General features: G+C 35.1%; 1 protein-coding gene across 7 annotated transcripts in view; it reads left to right on the plus strand.

Annotated features, from left to right (window-relative positions):
• Nucleotides 1-19,328, plus strand: part of LOC105252184 (ETS-like protein pointed) — a 133,155-nt gene that overhangs the window by 79,376 nt on the left and 34,451 nt on the right. For all 7 annotated transcript variants that reach the window (XM_011259459.3, XM_011259460.3, XM_011259465.3 and 4 more), the window contains 2 exons: nt 12,279-12,395; nt 15,503-15,709. In XM_011259459.3, coding sequence (XP_011257761.1) covers nt 12,279-12,395; nt 15,503-15,709 — 324 coding nt within the window. The remainder of the gene's footprint in view (nt 1-12,278; nt 12,396-15,502; nt 15,710-19,328) is intronic.

Consider the following 19,328-nt stretch of genomic DNA (forward strand, 5'->3'; position numbering starts at 1 on the left):
ATAATCGCGCGAAATGAGAAAGCAAAAGACACTTTGATGGCGTGTCGCGGAATAATGGCGGCGCAACATAGTATTTTAATAATTCATTTCGTGGAAGAGTAGCAGGAGATTACACGAACGCCATAGGCGGTGATTCCAACTTTCATTGTCAGTGCAATGACATAAGCATTGCATCGCATTGTGCGCCGTCACTGCTTTCGACCGACATTAGAAAACAAATCGCTTGTCTTGCTCGATATTATATTTTTATATGTGTCAATAGAAAAGTCGAGGAAAAATTATTTGACAGTTGAATGCCTCTCGTTAAAAAATCAGGAATATTATTTCGAGAGCGCTTCTTAAAAGACAGGTTGTTTACTCTCTGGAAAAATATAGAAAGCTTGGAATTTTCAGAGATTTCTTTTGGAAAAATTAGAAAATTTCAAATTGAAATTTAATTAGAATTCAGGAAATTAAAAAAAAAAATTCTCTCTTTAATAATTTTACTCTTAGGTATTGGAAACAGCATGCAAATTATGCGTTTAAAATGTATCATGAACATTTATTTTTGTCCATATATTCAACGTCTTGATGAAATATTAAATATGTAATAAATATCTTTTGTTATAATTTTACTAAAAAAAATTAAAAAGAAATATTTTTGCAAAATTTCTTATTTTATAAAAGTTAATCATTTTTTTTAATTTACAAATCTAACATTTTGAAATTTGAAAGGCTTTGTGTTTTTTCTACGAATGAAAAATATTAAAAAACGCACGCAATAAAAAATTGCATCAAAAAATCTTCAAAATATTCTTTTTATTCTGTTTTATTTTGAATAAAAATAATGGAAGATGAGGGAACTTTTTTACGAGATTCAAATAGAATCCTGAAAAATCAACGAAATTATTCGTATCTTTAATTCTTTGCTTGAAAAATCACACACACAAATACACATTTATTGTTCAGATTTGTTTAATGTTTGCTTTGAATAGGGAGCAATCGTACGACGATTTAATCACGTTCTTCCTGTATATGCCGAGAGAGCCCGCGGATAATAATCCGACTAATTTATTTCTTTTCATTGATCCTGTAGTCGTTGTTGGAATTATGTAACCGCGATTAATGAAAATGGCATCTCGAAACTCGTTCACGTCGCATGTCGAGCTAAAAATGCGAAACCGTAAAGCGAGATATTACATCCCAACGCCCTTCTATTAATATCCGCACGTATTTCAAAGCCAGTCAATCATATCCGAACTGATTACCTCGAGCAATTTCGTATCGATCGCGATTGTTGTCGGCGCTATTCGTGGCATTTTCAATTTTGCGGACGATTCGCATCAGAATTGCTCTCGTCGTAAGATGGAGGAGACTGGGTCACGTAAATCGTCAGAGCTGTTTGATATAAATGTAAAAGAAGCTGTCTCATTTTGATATAAAAAGTAAAAATAAATATATGCGTTTTTATTTGATATTTCAAATAAAAACGCATATATTTATTTTTATTTCTTTCTGTCAAGGTACGAAAAGATTTTTCTACAATTTTTGCCATTTAAATGTATATTGGTCCAACATTTTCCACCGCGCAAAATATTTTCTTATAAAAAAATTAACAATTAATTTTGTCGATTTTAAATTGAAATAAAAAATTGGGTTAGAGTAATTATTAAAAATTACGATAAAATTTTGTTATTTAGTAATTTATCAATTTTTTCATCACAACTGCAGAGAATAATATTTTCAGATATAATATTAATGGAGTATTTTTTTTGTAAATATATCCGGAATATTTAAAAAAAATTTTTTTGCGACACAAATTTCTGGCGCGTGCATTTGTCCATCATGACGCGGTTCTGACCCGATTATAGCTATATATATACACATCAAAAAGTCTCGCATCTGGCAAAGATGTGCCGCGGACAACTGCAGAACTTTATCCCGGTTCCGGTTTCAAGATGACTGTTTAGCTCCCTTAAACATTCATAAAATCCGATATGCAAGTAAAGTAGCGCAAAGTAGCACTTTCTCTCGCTTTAAACAATCAGATAGTCGAGATTGAAGAAAAACGTCATTTGTCCCGATATCGAGATTCGATTTAATGAATTTTTCTGAGATTAAGTGGCTGTCATTTTCTCTCTCTTTCTCTTTTCGAAGCTGGGAATGATAGCAATCTAGAGTGTTTGCCGCAAATAATTGGATTCTAATTTTTTTCAAACGCAAACAGACCAGACCGCTATAAACAGCACACATTTGCACGTCTACATCTGAGATGGAATCTGAATACAACAAATTCAGGCCAGCTCGAGCGACTTGTGCACAATATTGGTTTTACGTTGCTCTTATATTAGTTTCCCAACGCGGTCTTTATGTCGGTTTTATATTGATTTCACGGCGCAATTGATTTTATATTGGTTTTGTACGACTTTCACACATAATCGGAATCGCGCACTCTGGTAGTCATTACACCGGCCATGTCAATCACGTCTTTGATGCGTGGACGAATAACGACAGCTGGAATCAAGGGAGGGGCGAGTGCGGAAAATTTTTCTTAAATATTCCGGGTATATTTAAAAAAAAATACTCCATTATTATTATAAATACTCCATTAATATTATATCTAATAATATTATCTATTAATAATAATTATCCATTAATAATCTTATTATATCTAATAATATTATGTATTAATATTATATCTAATATTATATCTAATAAAATACTCCATTAATATTATATCTGAAAATATTATTCTCTGCAGTTGTGGTGAAAAAATTGATAAATTATTAAATAAAATTTAATAAATTTTATTTAATAATTTTTTTATCGATTTTAAATTAAAATAAAAAATTGGGTTAGATTAATCAGTAAAAATTATGATAAAATTTTATTTAATAAATTCTTAAATAAATTTTAGATAATAAAAATAAGGATAAATAAATATTAGATAAATTTTATTTAATAAATCATTAAATAAAATTTTATCATAATTTTTAGCTCAATTTTTTATTTTAATTTAAAATCGAGAAAAAATTTTTCAGAGAAAAAAAGGTTCCACACGGGAGAAAAAAGAAATAGAAGCTGGCGGATAGATTGATTCATCGAAGGCGGACATTATCTGATAACGGAGAGCAGCTGATGAACCGCGACGCGATAATTGCTCCACGATTCTGATGTGCGCGAGCTATTAAGTTTTTGTCTTCCTGTGTATGTGTGTTAACCGATCTGTCGCCAGTGTCCCAGGAAGTCGGCAAGGCATGCTATTATCGCGGACCATTATCACTATGTATCCTATCTCGGCGAAACACACGCGGCTCCGTGATAATCAGAGTCCAACAATGGTGCTACCGCTCATAAAAAGAGAGAGAGAGAGAGAGAGAGAGAGAGAGAAAGAGGAGACTGGAGAGAAATCTCTCAAATAACACGAGAGTCTCACAGACAATCCTTGACATATGAAAAATTAGCCTGTCTCTCAGAGATCATTAACGACGTACTTTGAACGCGTCATTTATATCTTTCGATGCTCGTGTTTGTTTCCCCAGCAGAGATGTAAAAAAAATCTTTTTTTTTCTAGTAGAAAACTAGCTTGGAAAGAAAATGTTTTTTATTTCTCTGAAAAAATCTGACATTTTTTAACAAAAATCTCATTATTTTTTAAAATATAATCCTATTTATCTTCATTTTTTGTTAATATAATAAAAAAGCTTTTATATTTTTATCCTTTGCCGAAAGTTATTTTAATGAAGTAATGATATTTTTGCGGTAAATACGACATAGCTAATTAGAATCCGACATTTAAAATAATAGTTTAAATCTATTTATTAGATTAGTTTGAATTTTTAAAAAATCAGAAAAGATGAAAAATCAATTTGCAATAATCAAAATGTAAATTTGTTAAATATCTGAAAAGAACAAAAATACATTTTTTTCTATTTATATCTTAATTTCTTGTTTCTGTTTCGTCGCTTATCTTCAACAATTTTAATTATTCCAACTTGAAGAATTTCCAGAACATTATTATAATAAATAATAGCAAATGCAATCAAGTTTCAGAAGACAGTTACCAAATTTCTCAAACAATTTCAAAGCAACGAAATAAAAAAATCTCACGTTTAATTCTTGGGTGCGATGGAAACGTAAATTTCTGAATAAACGGTATACGTGTTCCTCGCGAATATCGCGTTAAATCATTTCCACTTGGCGAGAGAAACGACGAAGAGCGACGCGTAGTTGAATTAATTGGCGCGGACAACGATGGCAAATTGCTCGGAGATTACTTATGGCTAATTATGGAATGTGCTCCTGTTATCTCGACGAAACATACGCGGTTTCGCGATAATCGTCGGTTAACAATGACGTTACCGCTCGTTAACATCGCGGTTATCAGCAAAAGGACTCCCCTTCCTCCCCTGATCCTGGTCCCCGATTTATCAGCGACCGAGCGTTTCGCGATTGCGATATCCCCCGATGGGGGATTACCATCACGCTGAGCCCTACCAACGACTTCTCCTTGAATTTTTCAGAGTCCCAATGAGCTGATAATCTCTGGTTTGTCTCCCCCTTCCCTCCCCCCCGCCCATGATAATTCGCGGTTACGATAACGCACCCTGAATCACGCGCTATCAACCCGAGACACAAAGCATTCCGTTTTTCGATGTGTTTTCCAACAACTACTTACTTTGTTAATAGCGCGTCGACGATAACACCAGCCGACAAATTTAGCCAAACCTCAGATCCAGAAACCAGAATTTCTCTGGTGACTCCGGTTTTCGAGATATTCTAATCTAAAAGCTGCCAAAATCACGGTTTTTCGAGATATTTGAGGTTATGTTATATCGCAAGGTAATTTTTTTTCATAAAACCATTAATGGGGTCCGAAAGAACTAGTCTTCCTCTTTAAAAAACATTTTGATTTGCCCAGATATCTTTTTTTATCTTTGAGAAATCGTATGTTCAAATTAAGTAGTTCGACTTATTTCTCGATATTTGGAAAATGATTGTTTATCAATTAGTTTGTAACAAAACTCATTTTAATATACCGAATTACTATTCCGGATGAGCTTGTTCCCGTAGAATGCGATTGAATCATTTACTTCTCAAAAAAACATTATTTTTGCAATAGTTTGTTTAAACAAATTGTTTAGACAAATTAAATTTGCAAAACTAATGTCAAATTTTGAATCAACGTGCATCAAAACCCTTCAAAATTGTATATTTCGTGTACATACATTACATTGTTACTACATTATATCGTTACCTGATGCTATTCAATTTCCCAATATCAAAAATGTCAAGCTACCTCTAATATCTCCAACTACTTACTTTGTTAATAGTTTGTCGATGATAATCAAATTATGCTGGGGCCTGGTCTCCGATAAACGTGCGGGGACGTTTTTGTCTCAAATTTTAAATTACGAGAATGTATTGGGATCTTTGTTCTCGTACAGGGTCAAGAATTAGGAATATTTATCACCTAAACACTTTCATTGGATCGCAATGAAAATTAAATTTCCTTGGAATTATTAATTTTTTTAAATTTTCCATCGAACGGACGTGCTACTGAAAGACTTGATCTTGCCGTAAAAATGTCTCGCTATTGCTAGATATTTCCTCTTTTCTCACGGAGAAGCGAAATAATGTAATTGGGCATCACAAATGCACCAAATAACTCGCCTGTCCGATTCGCTCGCGTCATGTTTGTACGCATTAAGGAGGACACGGAGAGTTCTCTTACTTTCCCGAGGGCTTCTCATATACGAGATGAATGGCCTTATAGCCTAGTCGCGCCGATCCGATGCGATGGACGAAGCCAAACGAGAGAGCCACCGACCGGAGCAACAGGTGTATGCGACATAAAGGCGGGCCGGTGGCACTCTCTAGTACACGTACTTGTACTCGTATACAAATGCATAATTCCATTTTGCACGATGCACTGCGGAAAAAATGTATTTTTTGTTATAATTTTATTTTATTTTATTTTTACTATTATATTATTTTTATTATTATTTTATTTTATTTTAATATTAATTCCAAATTCGATATCAGTAAAAGAAAATTCTCATCAAAAATTTAGAGAATCATCTCGGGAACAAAGATTCGATTCAATATTTTATTTTGTGTAATGTGACAATTCGACCTTCCATATTTTAAAAAACAATAAGAGAGAATATATGTGTATTTTTTTTTAATGATTTTTTTACTGATAGAAACAATTAAGCGAACGTTGAACGCTCTGTTGCTCAAGAAATGATGTAACTATAATTGATATGATAAATGAGTTTGATATATTTTATTGTTAATTTCAATATTAATAGATTGTTTGCGTCTCGATAAATTTTTATGATCTCCTTGCAATCGATATTTTATCGAAAATTGGATTTAAAAAGTTCCATCTTAATTATTCCATCTTACATAAAAGTTCTATCTAACTTTTTGTCTATCTAACTTTTTGTCTATCTAACTTTTTGCTTTCGTTATCCTTGCGATATTGTTTCTCGAACAATGAATAAATATGTATATATTAGTGTTATAATTTTTGATGGCGCGAAAAAAAAAATAATACGACGAAGACGAATTTGGAGGCGCGTTCCTCTCGTGCACAGTTTGCTCAGAACAGCTGCCCCAGTTGTTTGGCTGCCGAGCATTCTCGAGGAAAGAGGGATAAGCCAAAAGACGTTGGTAGCACGTGCCGGTTATGCTCGTGAAGGTTACACACTCACCCTGGCGTATTCCAGATGGAGGAGAAAAAAAAATCTCCTTATAAACAACTGCGGGGAACTCGGTCTCTCGTAGCTTCACTCATTCGTCTCGATTATGCTTCCTTAGGAACCGTCATGTGATTATTATTATTTTATCAATTACTGAATATTTTTTACCATTCTTCGCATTTCAATGTAAAATAGTTTAATTAATTTAGTTTAATTAAAATTGATTTAAGTTGTTATTGTACACTTTTTTCGGCACACATGTTGTGTTTCTTGTTATAAATAAGTGGTCCGTTATTACAAATTTAAATACAATGAAAAGTACTCGTGATGCTCGCTTAATGATCTTACTGATAAAAAATAATGATTAATGAGAAGAATAATTAAAAGAAGCCAGCGAAAAGATTTAAAAGATAAGGAAGATTTACTTAATAAAATAATAAAATAAAAGAATATCATGATTACACGGAATACCAAATATTCCGAGCAGTTATTAAATTTCGCGAGTAGAAAAGTTAGTAGTAAAACGGAAAAAATTAGCTATATTTTTCATATACGATAAATTTGCAGGATTTAATATATTTATATGAATCATTATATTCTTATTAATGATTTTAGATTGATGATTTCTTGATTTAAATTTAAAATAAAAATTTAAATTTAAAATTAAAATTAAAATATACATTTAAAATAAAATTAAAAGATTGAAATTTATATTATATTATTATTAAATTAATTATTATTTATATAATTTTTGACTTTCGTAAAATTTACGAGATAAATTGCGAAGATACTTAAAGAAATTAATTTCAAAATTATGAGAATCCGACTGAAAGATACTTACTTTCTAACATTGTAGTTCGATACGGATTCTTCTTTCTTCCATGAACCATAGAGGATTTTAATCGTACTTAATTATTCTCGATTTTAAATGCGTAGTCCAAGTCCCCCGACTAAGATTATCGGATAAAGAAAATATTTTTTCATCGGCCGACATTAATTGATCGGAAGGTATATACCTGGCTATCGCGCCGATCGCTCGCAAATAACGCGAGCTATGCAAATTTATGTTGAACGTGTCAGGTCAAATGCCATCTGGGTCGAGGGCCCCGGGTGTTTTGAATTTCCATTCGATTAAGTAACGATCGCGCTCTAGTCTTCGATCGATTCGATCGGTTAGTCGAATGCGTTCGTTTTGTAAAAAAAAAAAAAGAAAGAAAAGGAGAAAAAAAGGAAAACTCGTTAATCCGCGATGCAACACCTGCCAGCGGAGGTATCTCGAGGCGATATCTCGATCTCTCCGTTATATTCAGGGTACCAATGATACATTACGAGCGAGTTCTGATTTATAACACAGTATAAACCAAATCAAGCTTGTTATACAGATTGTACCTCGGCGATAATAGACGATATCTAGAGATTCGATGAGCGTATTTAGGTTTCAAGTTCACTTCTTTGCATCGCGTATACCAGTAATTATATCAACTAGACGTTATCTTTCCTTTAAGTTGCAGTAATCTTGGACTTTCTAATCAATAAAATTCCCAGAAATGCATCATATCTTTCTCGTTATTTTTCACATATATCGTAATAATAAATATTTTCTTAAACCATTTTATTGCCCCCGTTATCAAGAACAATCACAGAGAAAGTGAACGAAATATTGTTTCATCTCGTGGTTCTTTATCTTTTAATTAGATTTATAAACGATATATTTTTTATTTCAAGAATTAAAATTATATTTAATATTGTATTATATTAATCTACAAGTATTCCTAAAAAACTTGGTAACATTTTGTTCGAATTATAAGAACATCCCCTATAATATATTACATTTTTAATTAAAAATATATTTAAAATAAATTATATTCTTAATTAAAAATATATTTTAAATAAATTACATTTTCAAATAAATTATAAAATTTACTAAATTTAATGAGAGACTAAAATACGTATAAAATTTTGTATTACACTACTATAAAATTATTCGATTAAAGAGTCAAATGTGCGCTTCTTTTCCAGCGGATCGAGGAAATCTTTTTCGTCGGCGATAGAGATCGGACTGAAACGGAAAAATCCCGCGTGCGATGCGATCGTAACGAGTCACGAGGTCGATTATACGTGGCGTCCGCACGAGCGCGTAAGAACCACCGCAAACGACGTTCCTGCGAAACTCTCTGCTCGTCCCTTTGAAATTCCAGTCGCGTAGCGCGTTGGCACGTGAATTTTCAATAGATGGTCTCGTCGCGACGACAAAGCGGGACGCTTATCTTTGGGCTGGCGATAGTTGCGATGTTGAAAAAAAAAGAATATATTTTTTCCCGTATAAATTTGACGAACAGGGTGTCTCTCCTAAAATGATGCGAGCCTCGAATAAATTATAAATTATAATCAAGGCAACGAGAGGAATTTTTACCACGAAGGCCGTAATCTTATCAGGATGCGATACTTTATCAATTTTTTTTTCATTTTTATCACATTCCAGGATAATACAGAATACAGAGAAAATTTCTCGTTGTTTCCCAAACAATTTTCACGTGGCTATGAAATTTATTCCAAGCTTATTCCTTATTTTATTAGAAAATTTTTCGAAGGAAATGCAAGCTGGCTCTTCCTTGCGCCGGAAAATTGGACGAAACTTGACGCAAAATTGACAACTCTTGCAAAATGAGCGAGAAAGTGAGATCGCAGCGGGAGCTAAAATAGCGTCTCTTGCGGCGCAAACACCATAGAACAAGCCAAGCGACGACGACGATGCACCTGCCTGCTCTCTGGCCGGCAGTTGCACCCCTCTTTATGACGATGCTATCTAAGATAGGCTGCGCGCGCCCCTCGCTCGCTTCGCCTTCGCTTCGCCGTTGCTTTGGTAGTCGCGCGCGACACACCTGACGCACGCACGTGCACACGTGCAACGCGTACACGCACCTCCCGCCTGTGAGAAGCAACATTAACCTGCCTTCTCACACACGGACAGGCTCGGCACCTCTCTTCCTCCCCATCCTCGTTGCTATCTCTCGTTCCGCCGACCGAATCTGCCTGCGCGTTTTCCATTTTTCGACACCTCCCTTGGAAAAAATCGTCCCGAGAATGCAACTAGTGAATACATATATCGGTTCTCTATCGGAATCATGACGTGTGACTTGCTCGATTTTTTTTGACGGTGCCGAAAAATTTAATTATATTTTTGTATATGAGGTTTCGTAGAATCATATGTTTTTCATGAAACTTAAACTAAAGAATGATTAGAAATTTTAATAATCGCGAAGTGCAAATGGATATTAAGGATGTTTTGTATGTAATCCTAGCAAAAAGTAGCTGAAAATCAATATTGAATATCCACTTTTGAGTATGAGAAATTGTGCCACTGGTGAATATCGGTTCTCTATCTGAATCATGACGTGTGATTTGCTCGATTCTTTTTTGGCGGTGCCGAAAAATTTAATTCTTTTTTTTTATAAATATGAGGTTTTGTGGAATCATATGTTTTTCATGAAACGTTAAACTTGAACTAAAGAATGATTAGAAATTTTAATAATCGCGAAGTGCAAATGGAAATTAAGGATGTTTTGTATATAATCTCAGTAAAAAGTAGCTGAAAATCAATATTGACGAATATCCACTTTTGGTGTATTTTGAGTATGAGAAATTGTGTGGAAATTTTTTGAAATTTCGCCTTGTGACAGATACATGGCTAACTTCATTCAATTATATTTAATATCTTTTTAATCAGTTAGTACTTGTATAATATTATTTGATCAAATATTTCTCTGTATCTAAACCTTTGCAAATTTTAAACAAATCTGAATATTATTTCCATGTGTTTTTGTCATTTGAATCGACGTGGTTATACGTTTCCCATAAGAACACATGTTAATTCGGTGCAAATTAAAATCCTTAAAACTTGTGAACGCTTTAGCGAATCGATTTAAAAATTGTACTAAAGATTCTAAACATATGTGAAAACATTCTGTAGAATTACATCGGTAAAAATCTTTCACACTTTAATTCCCTATGCGTTACTATGTAATCAAACCGTTAATTTATGTATTTATAAATCTTTTTTAGTGTATACTTGATAAGGACCACAACCACATGGTCGAAACGTTGTATTAATAAACTAAAATTTTTTTGGCTAGTTTGGTCGACTACAGTTTTTCTATTGATCCTTTGATTACTCGACTAGCGACATTAAATTATTTACAATTCTGTAGAATTTTTATTAAATTCTCAATATTTTAAAAATAGGTACAAAACATCCTTAATAAACATCCTTAATAAAGTTTTTGCAGATACATGTCTCTTAATTAGAGAAAAAAAATAAATGTGAGGGATTAATTTAAATTAAATATTTATACAGCATGAGTCACCTTGACTTTGACATATGTTGAGAATTCTTGAATAAGAAGCGTTTGAAATCACTATCTAATATATTTAAAAAAAGAAAAGAAGCAAGAGATATGACAGATTAACTTTGACATTGTTAAGCTGATTCGGAATAATCCTTAATCTAATCCTTAAGAGTAATCTTAATCCTCATAACTGTAATCTTCAGATTTTATATTACTCAAGATAGAGTAATCTTAAAACTTAACACTAAACTTAATCTTGAGACTTTTTCGAGCTATCGCTCGTTTCTTATTAAACAATTAACGAGTAAAGTTGACGATGCAAACGAGTATTAAATGCAATAATTTGAATTTGACCGAACATGAATTCTACATTAGTTGCACATTTGCATATTTAAGCGAGTACATGAGTGGGAAGGGTTTTCGTCCTTCTCCTGGCACTTGCGCTCGGAAAAAATTCTACCTTAACCCAAACCTGATTTTAATTTTAAATAAGAAATAGGGATTGTGGAAAAGTTTAGTTGAAATATTTTTAGAAAGTTGTAAGAGGGAAAAAAAATTCCAGCTACGCATTTATTTTGCAATAAATATAAACAATAATTTAAGCATTTATAATTAACATTTATAATTAATTTCATCTTGCATGTCAAAATTCATTTTTTCTAACGCGTTGAAAAGGTGAAGCGTGCTGATAAAAAATCTTTTCCCATGCCTTATTGTTTTTGCGTATAATACATGTATGCGAGAGAATACATTCAAAGACTTTCTACATTTTGGTTTGCATTCCAGTTATATCTTCAATTTTCTTAAGACATCTGGGGAACTAAAAAAGAGCGCATATTATGCATTATTCAGGAATGGGATTTTTAAATATACAGGGTGTAATTTTATATAAACCGTAAAATCTTGTAAAATATTCATTTTTCAATTATCTTAGTACTTTTATGTACAAAATAATGAGAGGAATCAATTGGTGTAAAGAAAACACATAGTTATTTTTAAGAAAAAATATGTAATTTGCAATTAACAATTACATATTTTTCCTTTGGGGTGGGACATTAAAATGGGACATCCTGTATATTTCATCACGAAGGTGATTATGGCGCGTTTTTTAAAAGAATTATTTTAATTTATATTAATCAGTAAAAAAAATACACAACGCCTCGTGCTTTTTCGAGTTTCCTAATAAATCGCCAAATCTGCGTGATTAAAATGTATTTACGCTTCTCTTTGTTTTTTTGTTCTCCAGATATACCGGCGCAAGTGCCGCCGTTGACGCCTGGGACCAACAAGAAAATGACCGAGGCTCTAGAAGCCGTCTTCGCGTCTTGGGAAAAGGAACGACTCCGCTTGAACATAAATAAAGGTCAGACATTTATTCTTGATTCATCTTTCCATCGTAAAATTGCGTAACGCGTGCTTCCATTGAACGCATCGAAATAAATTGCATTCCTTTACCATAAAATTACGCGTGGAATCTTTAATTGGGCTCTCGCGGAGCCAATGAAAAATCCACGTTTATCCTATTAAACTATTTTCTTTTTTATAAATACATTAAATTCTCTAGATATATTTATTCAAAATTTTTGCAAAATTGACTCTTGACGATTTTCGGAATTTATTTATTTTTCGCGCAAGTGTTGAAAAATCGCTGCGAGCGCAGAGAAGGGGAGAGAAACCCACGCATACGTTCGTGCTTACGTGTGACGCGATGTGCGACGAGCCGGCCGGCGATGTGCAGGAATTGTGAATGTGATGTTGATGGTTCTGATGGGGAGCCGATGCCACACATCCGGTATGCGCATTCAGAGCCACGCGGGTGTGACGTTACTTCCGGTCTACATGCCCCGGGTTCGTACCCTCCAGGCCAGATCACCTACAGTCTGACCTCCGTGAACCTAACGAACAAACCTCCTCCTCCTCCTCCTTCTCCTCTCATCATCTCATTTCGAGACTGGCCTTTTTTTACATTCCTGCGATTTTATTTTCATTTATTTCGCTGAATTTTTATCCCAATTTTGGGAAACGTCAATCTGCATCATTAAACAAATCTAGTCAATATTTATTTTTTTAATTATTTGTAATCCTTACAACTTCACCATGATAAAGACCTCCTTGGGAGTATCAATGAATTCTCACTAAGCAAGACATATATTTATTACGAAATCTTTACTGAATATCCTTAAATGCGATAGATTGTAAAGAATAGAAGTTTAAAAAAAATTATATCAAAATTCATCTAAATTCATTTATGATGATTTGTTGTATAATAAATAATATTAAAAAATTAAATTTAAATTTAAATTAAATTAAAAATTAAATTTAAATTAAAATTAAATTAAAATGATACAAAATTTTTCTTTATTCATAATTAATGTAAAAATTGAAGACATTAATTGGCTCCGCAAAAAGATTGGTATAGAAATTATTATTAAATTTCCTACGAACATTGAAGCCGGTTCGATGTGTATTGTTACGTCTCATCGAAGGGTGTACATATGAGAGAATGTGTACACTTACTATATAAAAGACGCAGCGTGCATTCACAATTACGTTCCGGCGCAGTCATATCGCGGTTGCTATTATGACTTATTCAGAATCTATCTCTTTTGAATAATAAATACAAGCGTAAAGATCCTTCGACGCTTGGATAGGAAGATGATTCGCTTCTGCGAATCCTCGTGTGACTTTCGAAACACGGTGTTTGTCTATTGTAACCTGGCGCCTTACAATAGAGGATATCTAAACTCACCGATCGCTATCTCGCGATCACGGCCGTAACTTTGGATTTCAAGGGATTTTAAGGTGGCACCTGCTCATTATCTCTGTTTGACGATCAATGATGACGGGCTTGATTGCTTTTATCATTTAACACTCCTCAAACACCTTTGCTATTGTGGCCAACAGGTTAGGCGCCCCAGACAGATGTCGAAATATGCAAATTGTCTTTGACAAAGTCTTATCCGGATGAACAAGGAAAGAGCGGGAGAATAAAGGGTAAAATTAATGTAATGAAGAGATAACGCGCCGAGAGCGATCTAGTAAAAGGAGCGGGTCCACTCGCATTTGTGTTCAAATGCGAGGCGAGAAAGAGAGTGTAAAGTCTGCTAACAACGCTGTCAAGAATAAAGTTGGGCAAATATCGGTACGATCATCAAACAGAGGCGGTCGCTTTGAACGTGCCGTGCCGTTAGACACTCTCGCTGCCTCGATGCTCACCTTCCTCTCCGTTTTTCTCGTATTTATATCCTATCCTGAGCGCGCGAAAGACGTCAATTTAGTTTGTACTTTATCGATTCTGCGAACAACGTCGCTCATCGTGCCATTTATCGAATTTGCATTGTTCGTCGCATATTAAAAATCACTTAATATGCAGATATGGATATCAGAGAAGGACTATTGCTGAATTGATTACTGGCAGTTTGCATTTCTATAGCTTGATTTTATTCTTGCTCGAAGGAAAATTTATTTTTATCGAAGCAATAGTTATTTCAACATTTCAAATAGATGCAACATTGTTTTTATTACATCAAGTGTCACTTCTCTAAATTCAAATTCAATTTTAATAAATGCACTTTTCGAAACATTAATTTATTCGATTAAATTCTCGATTTTATTCATCTCTCATTTTAATAACACAATTCTATCAATGTACCTGATTTATTATATAGTGGATAAAATTATGCACAAAATATAAAAAAAAGAAAACATTTCGCAATTTTGAGAATCTTTGTTTTGGAGACACCCTGTGTATTTCGATCTTTACGAGGCTAGACCTCGGATCGTTCGACCATCCTGTTGGCGTCGTGAGTGTTAAAGGACGGTTACGAGATTGTGAGAGCAAAGCTGTATACATTAGCAAGTCGCTACGTTGGTAACTTCTGTTTGCATTATGAGCCGAACTGTACTTTTACGCAGCGAGATACCACGAAACAATGCAAGACACGCGTGCAAATATGGGCGCGCACCTCAAATGGGACATTCCGATGTTTCTCGGTATCGCTTCCACCAAAGATGGCCGGCTGGGCCTGACTAATGATCAGCGCCGTCAACAGACGAACGTATGTTGTCGTATAATGTTCGTTTCTTCGGTGACTCTCAGCGAGACCTTAACGAGCTCGCTCTCGGATGACCGCCACATCTGCGAGAATCCAAATTACTCGGGAAACCCAGAAGTCCCAAAGTCCGCTCTTACTGTTTAAAAGGCAATGGAAGGGAACGCGACCCCGTTTCTTGAGAAAATAAACCTTTCGTTATCGTCATTTTCTCAAAATAGTCGGCGAGAGACGTGATACAGCCTCGTCTCCTGTTCGAGATTAAGGGTTAGGGTTGAGATGGATACGATCGTCCAGTTCTCTGATCCCTTCTTATCGCCAGAATCGCGAGACCAGGCGATAAGGGGCCGAGCAAGGATAGAATCCACCTAGGAGGTAGCTGCTAAAAAACAATCCGGCTCTTGTTTTCTCTTTTCAGACCCGAGGCAATGGTCGGAAACAGCTGTCGCCCACTGGCTGCAATGGGCCATCGGGGAGTTCTCCCTGGAGGGTGTGCCGATGCAATCGTGGCAGCACATGACCGGGAAACAGATTTGTGCCATGGGGAAGGAATCCTTTCTAGAACGTACCCCCACCACCTTCATGGGCGACATCCTATGGGAGCATCTCGAGATCCTGCAGAAAAGTACGTGCTCTTTTTTCATATCGTCTCGTCCATCAATTTAATCCAAAATGAAAAATAGAATAAATTGAAAGGAATTAGGCTCTATATGTATTAAACAACACGAGAAAACTAGCGATTAAGAGCTGGTTGATAGTAATGCCTAAAAATTCTTTAATTGTACGCGAAAATTTAAGTGAAAAATAGAAGTTATCGTTAAAAATACAATATACTTTACTTGGATTCTCACGTAAAAGATTATTATATATAACACGTATAAAACCGAAGGAATATTTTTTTTTTAAATAGCTTGATGAAAATGGATCAATTTTAGTCGGCTGAATTCGATATCCTAAAAAGATTATTAATATCAAAAATTACTACATACAGCACAGATTGTTGTTACATTGCAGCAATCTTGTGGCAATATTGCTATGTTGCTGCAATATTGCTGCAGTATTGCGACGCTGCTGCAATATTGCAGCAATATTGCGATGTTGCTGCAATGTTGCTGCAGTATTGCGATGTTGCTGCAATGCTGCTGCAGTATTGCGATGTTGCTGCAATATTACAGCAATATTACGATGTTGCTGCAATATACAATCTTTCTATAATTTTACTGAACATTTTTAATTACATTATAATATTAATTATATTATAAACTCTGGATTACCAAAATTCAAGTTTCTAATACGAGATAGATAGTCTGACATATGATTGCTCATAATTTAAGTGCAACGCTCTCAACTGACAATGAGTCGAAATTAACGATGTAATTTTTAGCGATATAATTTTTTTTTCATTAGAAATTACATAAAGCTAGCGATTTGAATGTCGATGCGTTTCTTGCAAGCGCTGGGAGCCCGCGTCACAAGCGCAGGGCTAATCGCGCAAGAAGCATGCATTGCGTCCTTTTTGCGACAGCCACCTTCCGTCGAACAAAACTGATCGAATTTCCGTAAAATCGCGACGTTACGGCGTAACATGCCAGCAGAAAAAGACTAACGGCGGACAACGACAAAAGGACGATAAAAGAAGGGCGGGTGGTGGCCGACTCTCTTCTCCACCTCCTCCTCCTCCTCCCTTCTCTCCCCCCAGATATCTCGCGTTTCGTTGAATCGAGGCCCCTCGTTTTTACCTTGGTATCCGCAGCGCGAACCGGAGAATGAGAAGCGTAGGAGAAGAAAGACGGGGCGCCATAGAAAGAACTCCCATCCCGGATATCCGCCGAGGATACGGTGCAGCGGCCATTGCCGCGGCCACTTGGACGCTTTTCGGGGATGTACTCGCGTGCACCAAAGAATTCACTCGAATTTCAATCTCGCGACGTACCATCAATGGTCCAGGGCCTAGAGGTCCTCGCTCGGTCCCTCCTATTTCAATCCCTCCTCCCCGCCCCCTCTCGTGCCCCCTTGTTGTTGTGGTACGTGCGAGCTCAAAACAGCAAGTCAAGTTCGCTGTAAACGCACGTTCGAGTTTCTTAACAAAGCAAGGAAAATTCAAAGGAAAAGTATCCGGACTCTCCAGTATGAAGAATGGATCTTGAAGATCCATTGGAGATGGGAACGATGCAAGTGCAAAAATAAAATATCTTGTTTAAAATATCTTTTTTATCAATCTTTTTTTTCAATCTCCAAATTCACGACAAAATTTCACGTATCTGTTCCAGAATCTTTTTCAGAAAGATTTTCGGAAAAAATAATCAGCTTCATTTTCTTTTTCATCTATTCAGCGTCTCTAGTTGAACCTACTCGAAACAGTTACATTTCTAAAATTGTTTTCGGAAGATTAAATAATGTTAACAAACTACAAGTGTCTTTGATATTCAAAAAATGAATTTTAATAAAAGACGAGAAAATTGAAATGATAAAAGAGAAAGGTGAATTTTTTTGTAAGAGGGACAGAGGAGACTGGGATGACGAAGGAGGGGGAGTCGAGAGGAGAGAGGAATACTGATGGAGGAGGATGGAAAACTGTAGGAGATGGAGATGCAGATCGTACGAAATGACGAGGCAGGAAGCTGAGATATTCGCCCATGATTTAACTCCCGTTAAGCAAAACCCCGCACTTCCTTATCGATTATTCATGTCGCCTCATCATCGGTACTGCAACCTCGGCTTAATCGTCTAGCGCGATCTAAGGACGACTATACTAACGGTAACTCTCCACAAAACTCGAGATTCGTCTCGAATACGTAATTTGTCTCGTGCCGAAAGGGAACGTGAATAAAGTAGAATTTTCTACTTTAGGCTAGAATTTAACCCGGTTTATAAAGAAATCTTGCCACCTGGAAAATTCTGATTTTGACGAACTACACATATGTGGGGGAGTGGGGGTTGATGAATAGAAATTTAGAAATTTTTAATGGCGAAAAAAATGACGACTTCACCTTCATAAAATGACTTTTTGCTCATCTCTTCAAAATTATTTGAGATATCAAAAAATATTTTATACAAAAGTTTATGATAAAAATACCTCTATTCAATCATATTAATAAAATTTTGAAAAAATAATTAAAACAGATTTTTTTTCAAAATTTTATTAATCAAATAGAGGCATTCTTATCATGAAACTTTTGTAAAAAAAAACATGTTTTGATATCTCGACTAATTTTGGAAATATTATTGAGAAAAGAAAGAAAATCATAAGAGATGACTTTATTCCTTAGAATCGTTTTGCGCCGCAAAATACATTCATTTATTCACTCCTCTGCATGTGTAAAGTTTCATCCAAAAAAATCTCCCAATTTAAGATTTCCTTTTTCCTCGAGGATCAAATATTATTCATCTAAAACAAATCGATATTCCCTTTACTTGATAAAATTCAAATAATAAAAAACTTGCTATAAAATTTAAAAAAAGTTCCCAAAAAGTTTTAAAAATATTTTCTCTCGCTAGTTTAAAGTTTGATGATAATTTTTCATTATCTTGATCATCGATCATTACCTGCGATTCATCAAAATTTAGGAAGGATAGTCTCGTGAAATTTTAATGAATGGCGGGACGAGGGTTGAATAGAATCGTCATTGTTTCGCTCTCCAGTCGTGCAACTTGCAATTTATTATTGTGTTACGATTGTGAACAAGATAGAATCGGCCGTGCCACGTGATTCCCCTCCGACCGGGGGCGACGGTAATTTAACTGAGGCCTAGCGTGCGCCCAGTCGCGACACGACGTGGGTAATCGCTTTGATTCCGCGAATGAGAACGGATGTTAGGAAACGCTCTTGCGTTGTATAAAAAAGTAGAAACTAAAAAGTTGTATGTATCTTCCTGTCGTAGAGCGATACCGATCGGAATCACGGTGAAATTCATTAAAGCGACGCGTGTCGCCATCGCCGAGACGAAAGATCGATATCTTTTTTCCCTTTTTAATTTTAAAGTCCAATTTCACCTGTAAAATCATTCATAAAAATGTCAGTTTTTGATTATTGGAAACATTTTTCGGTAAAAAATAATCTGAGCTCGTATCTTAATTTTCTCTAGCACATATTAACTTCCAATTCCGACGATGATCCCAAAATCACTTGGAGAAACATCATTAATGGGAGAATAAAGAGGCGCTTTCGGGAGGCGAGATAATTCGCAAAGAGCGAAGAAGCGCGAGACACGTCCTCGGCACGTGCGTTTTGCATTTCTAGTCTA

Source organism: Camponotus floridanus, unplaced genomic scaffold (assembly GCF_003227725.1).
Source record: "Camponotus floridanus strain SB8 unplaced genomic scaffold, Cflo_v7.5 scaffold32, whole genome shotgun sequence".
In the NCBI taxonomy this organism is placed as follows: domain Eukaryota; kingdom Metazoa; phylum Arthropoda; class Insecta; order Hymenoptera; family Formicidae; genus Camponotus; species Camponotus floridanus.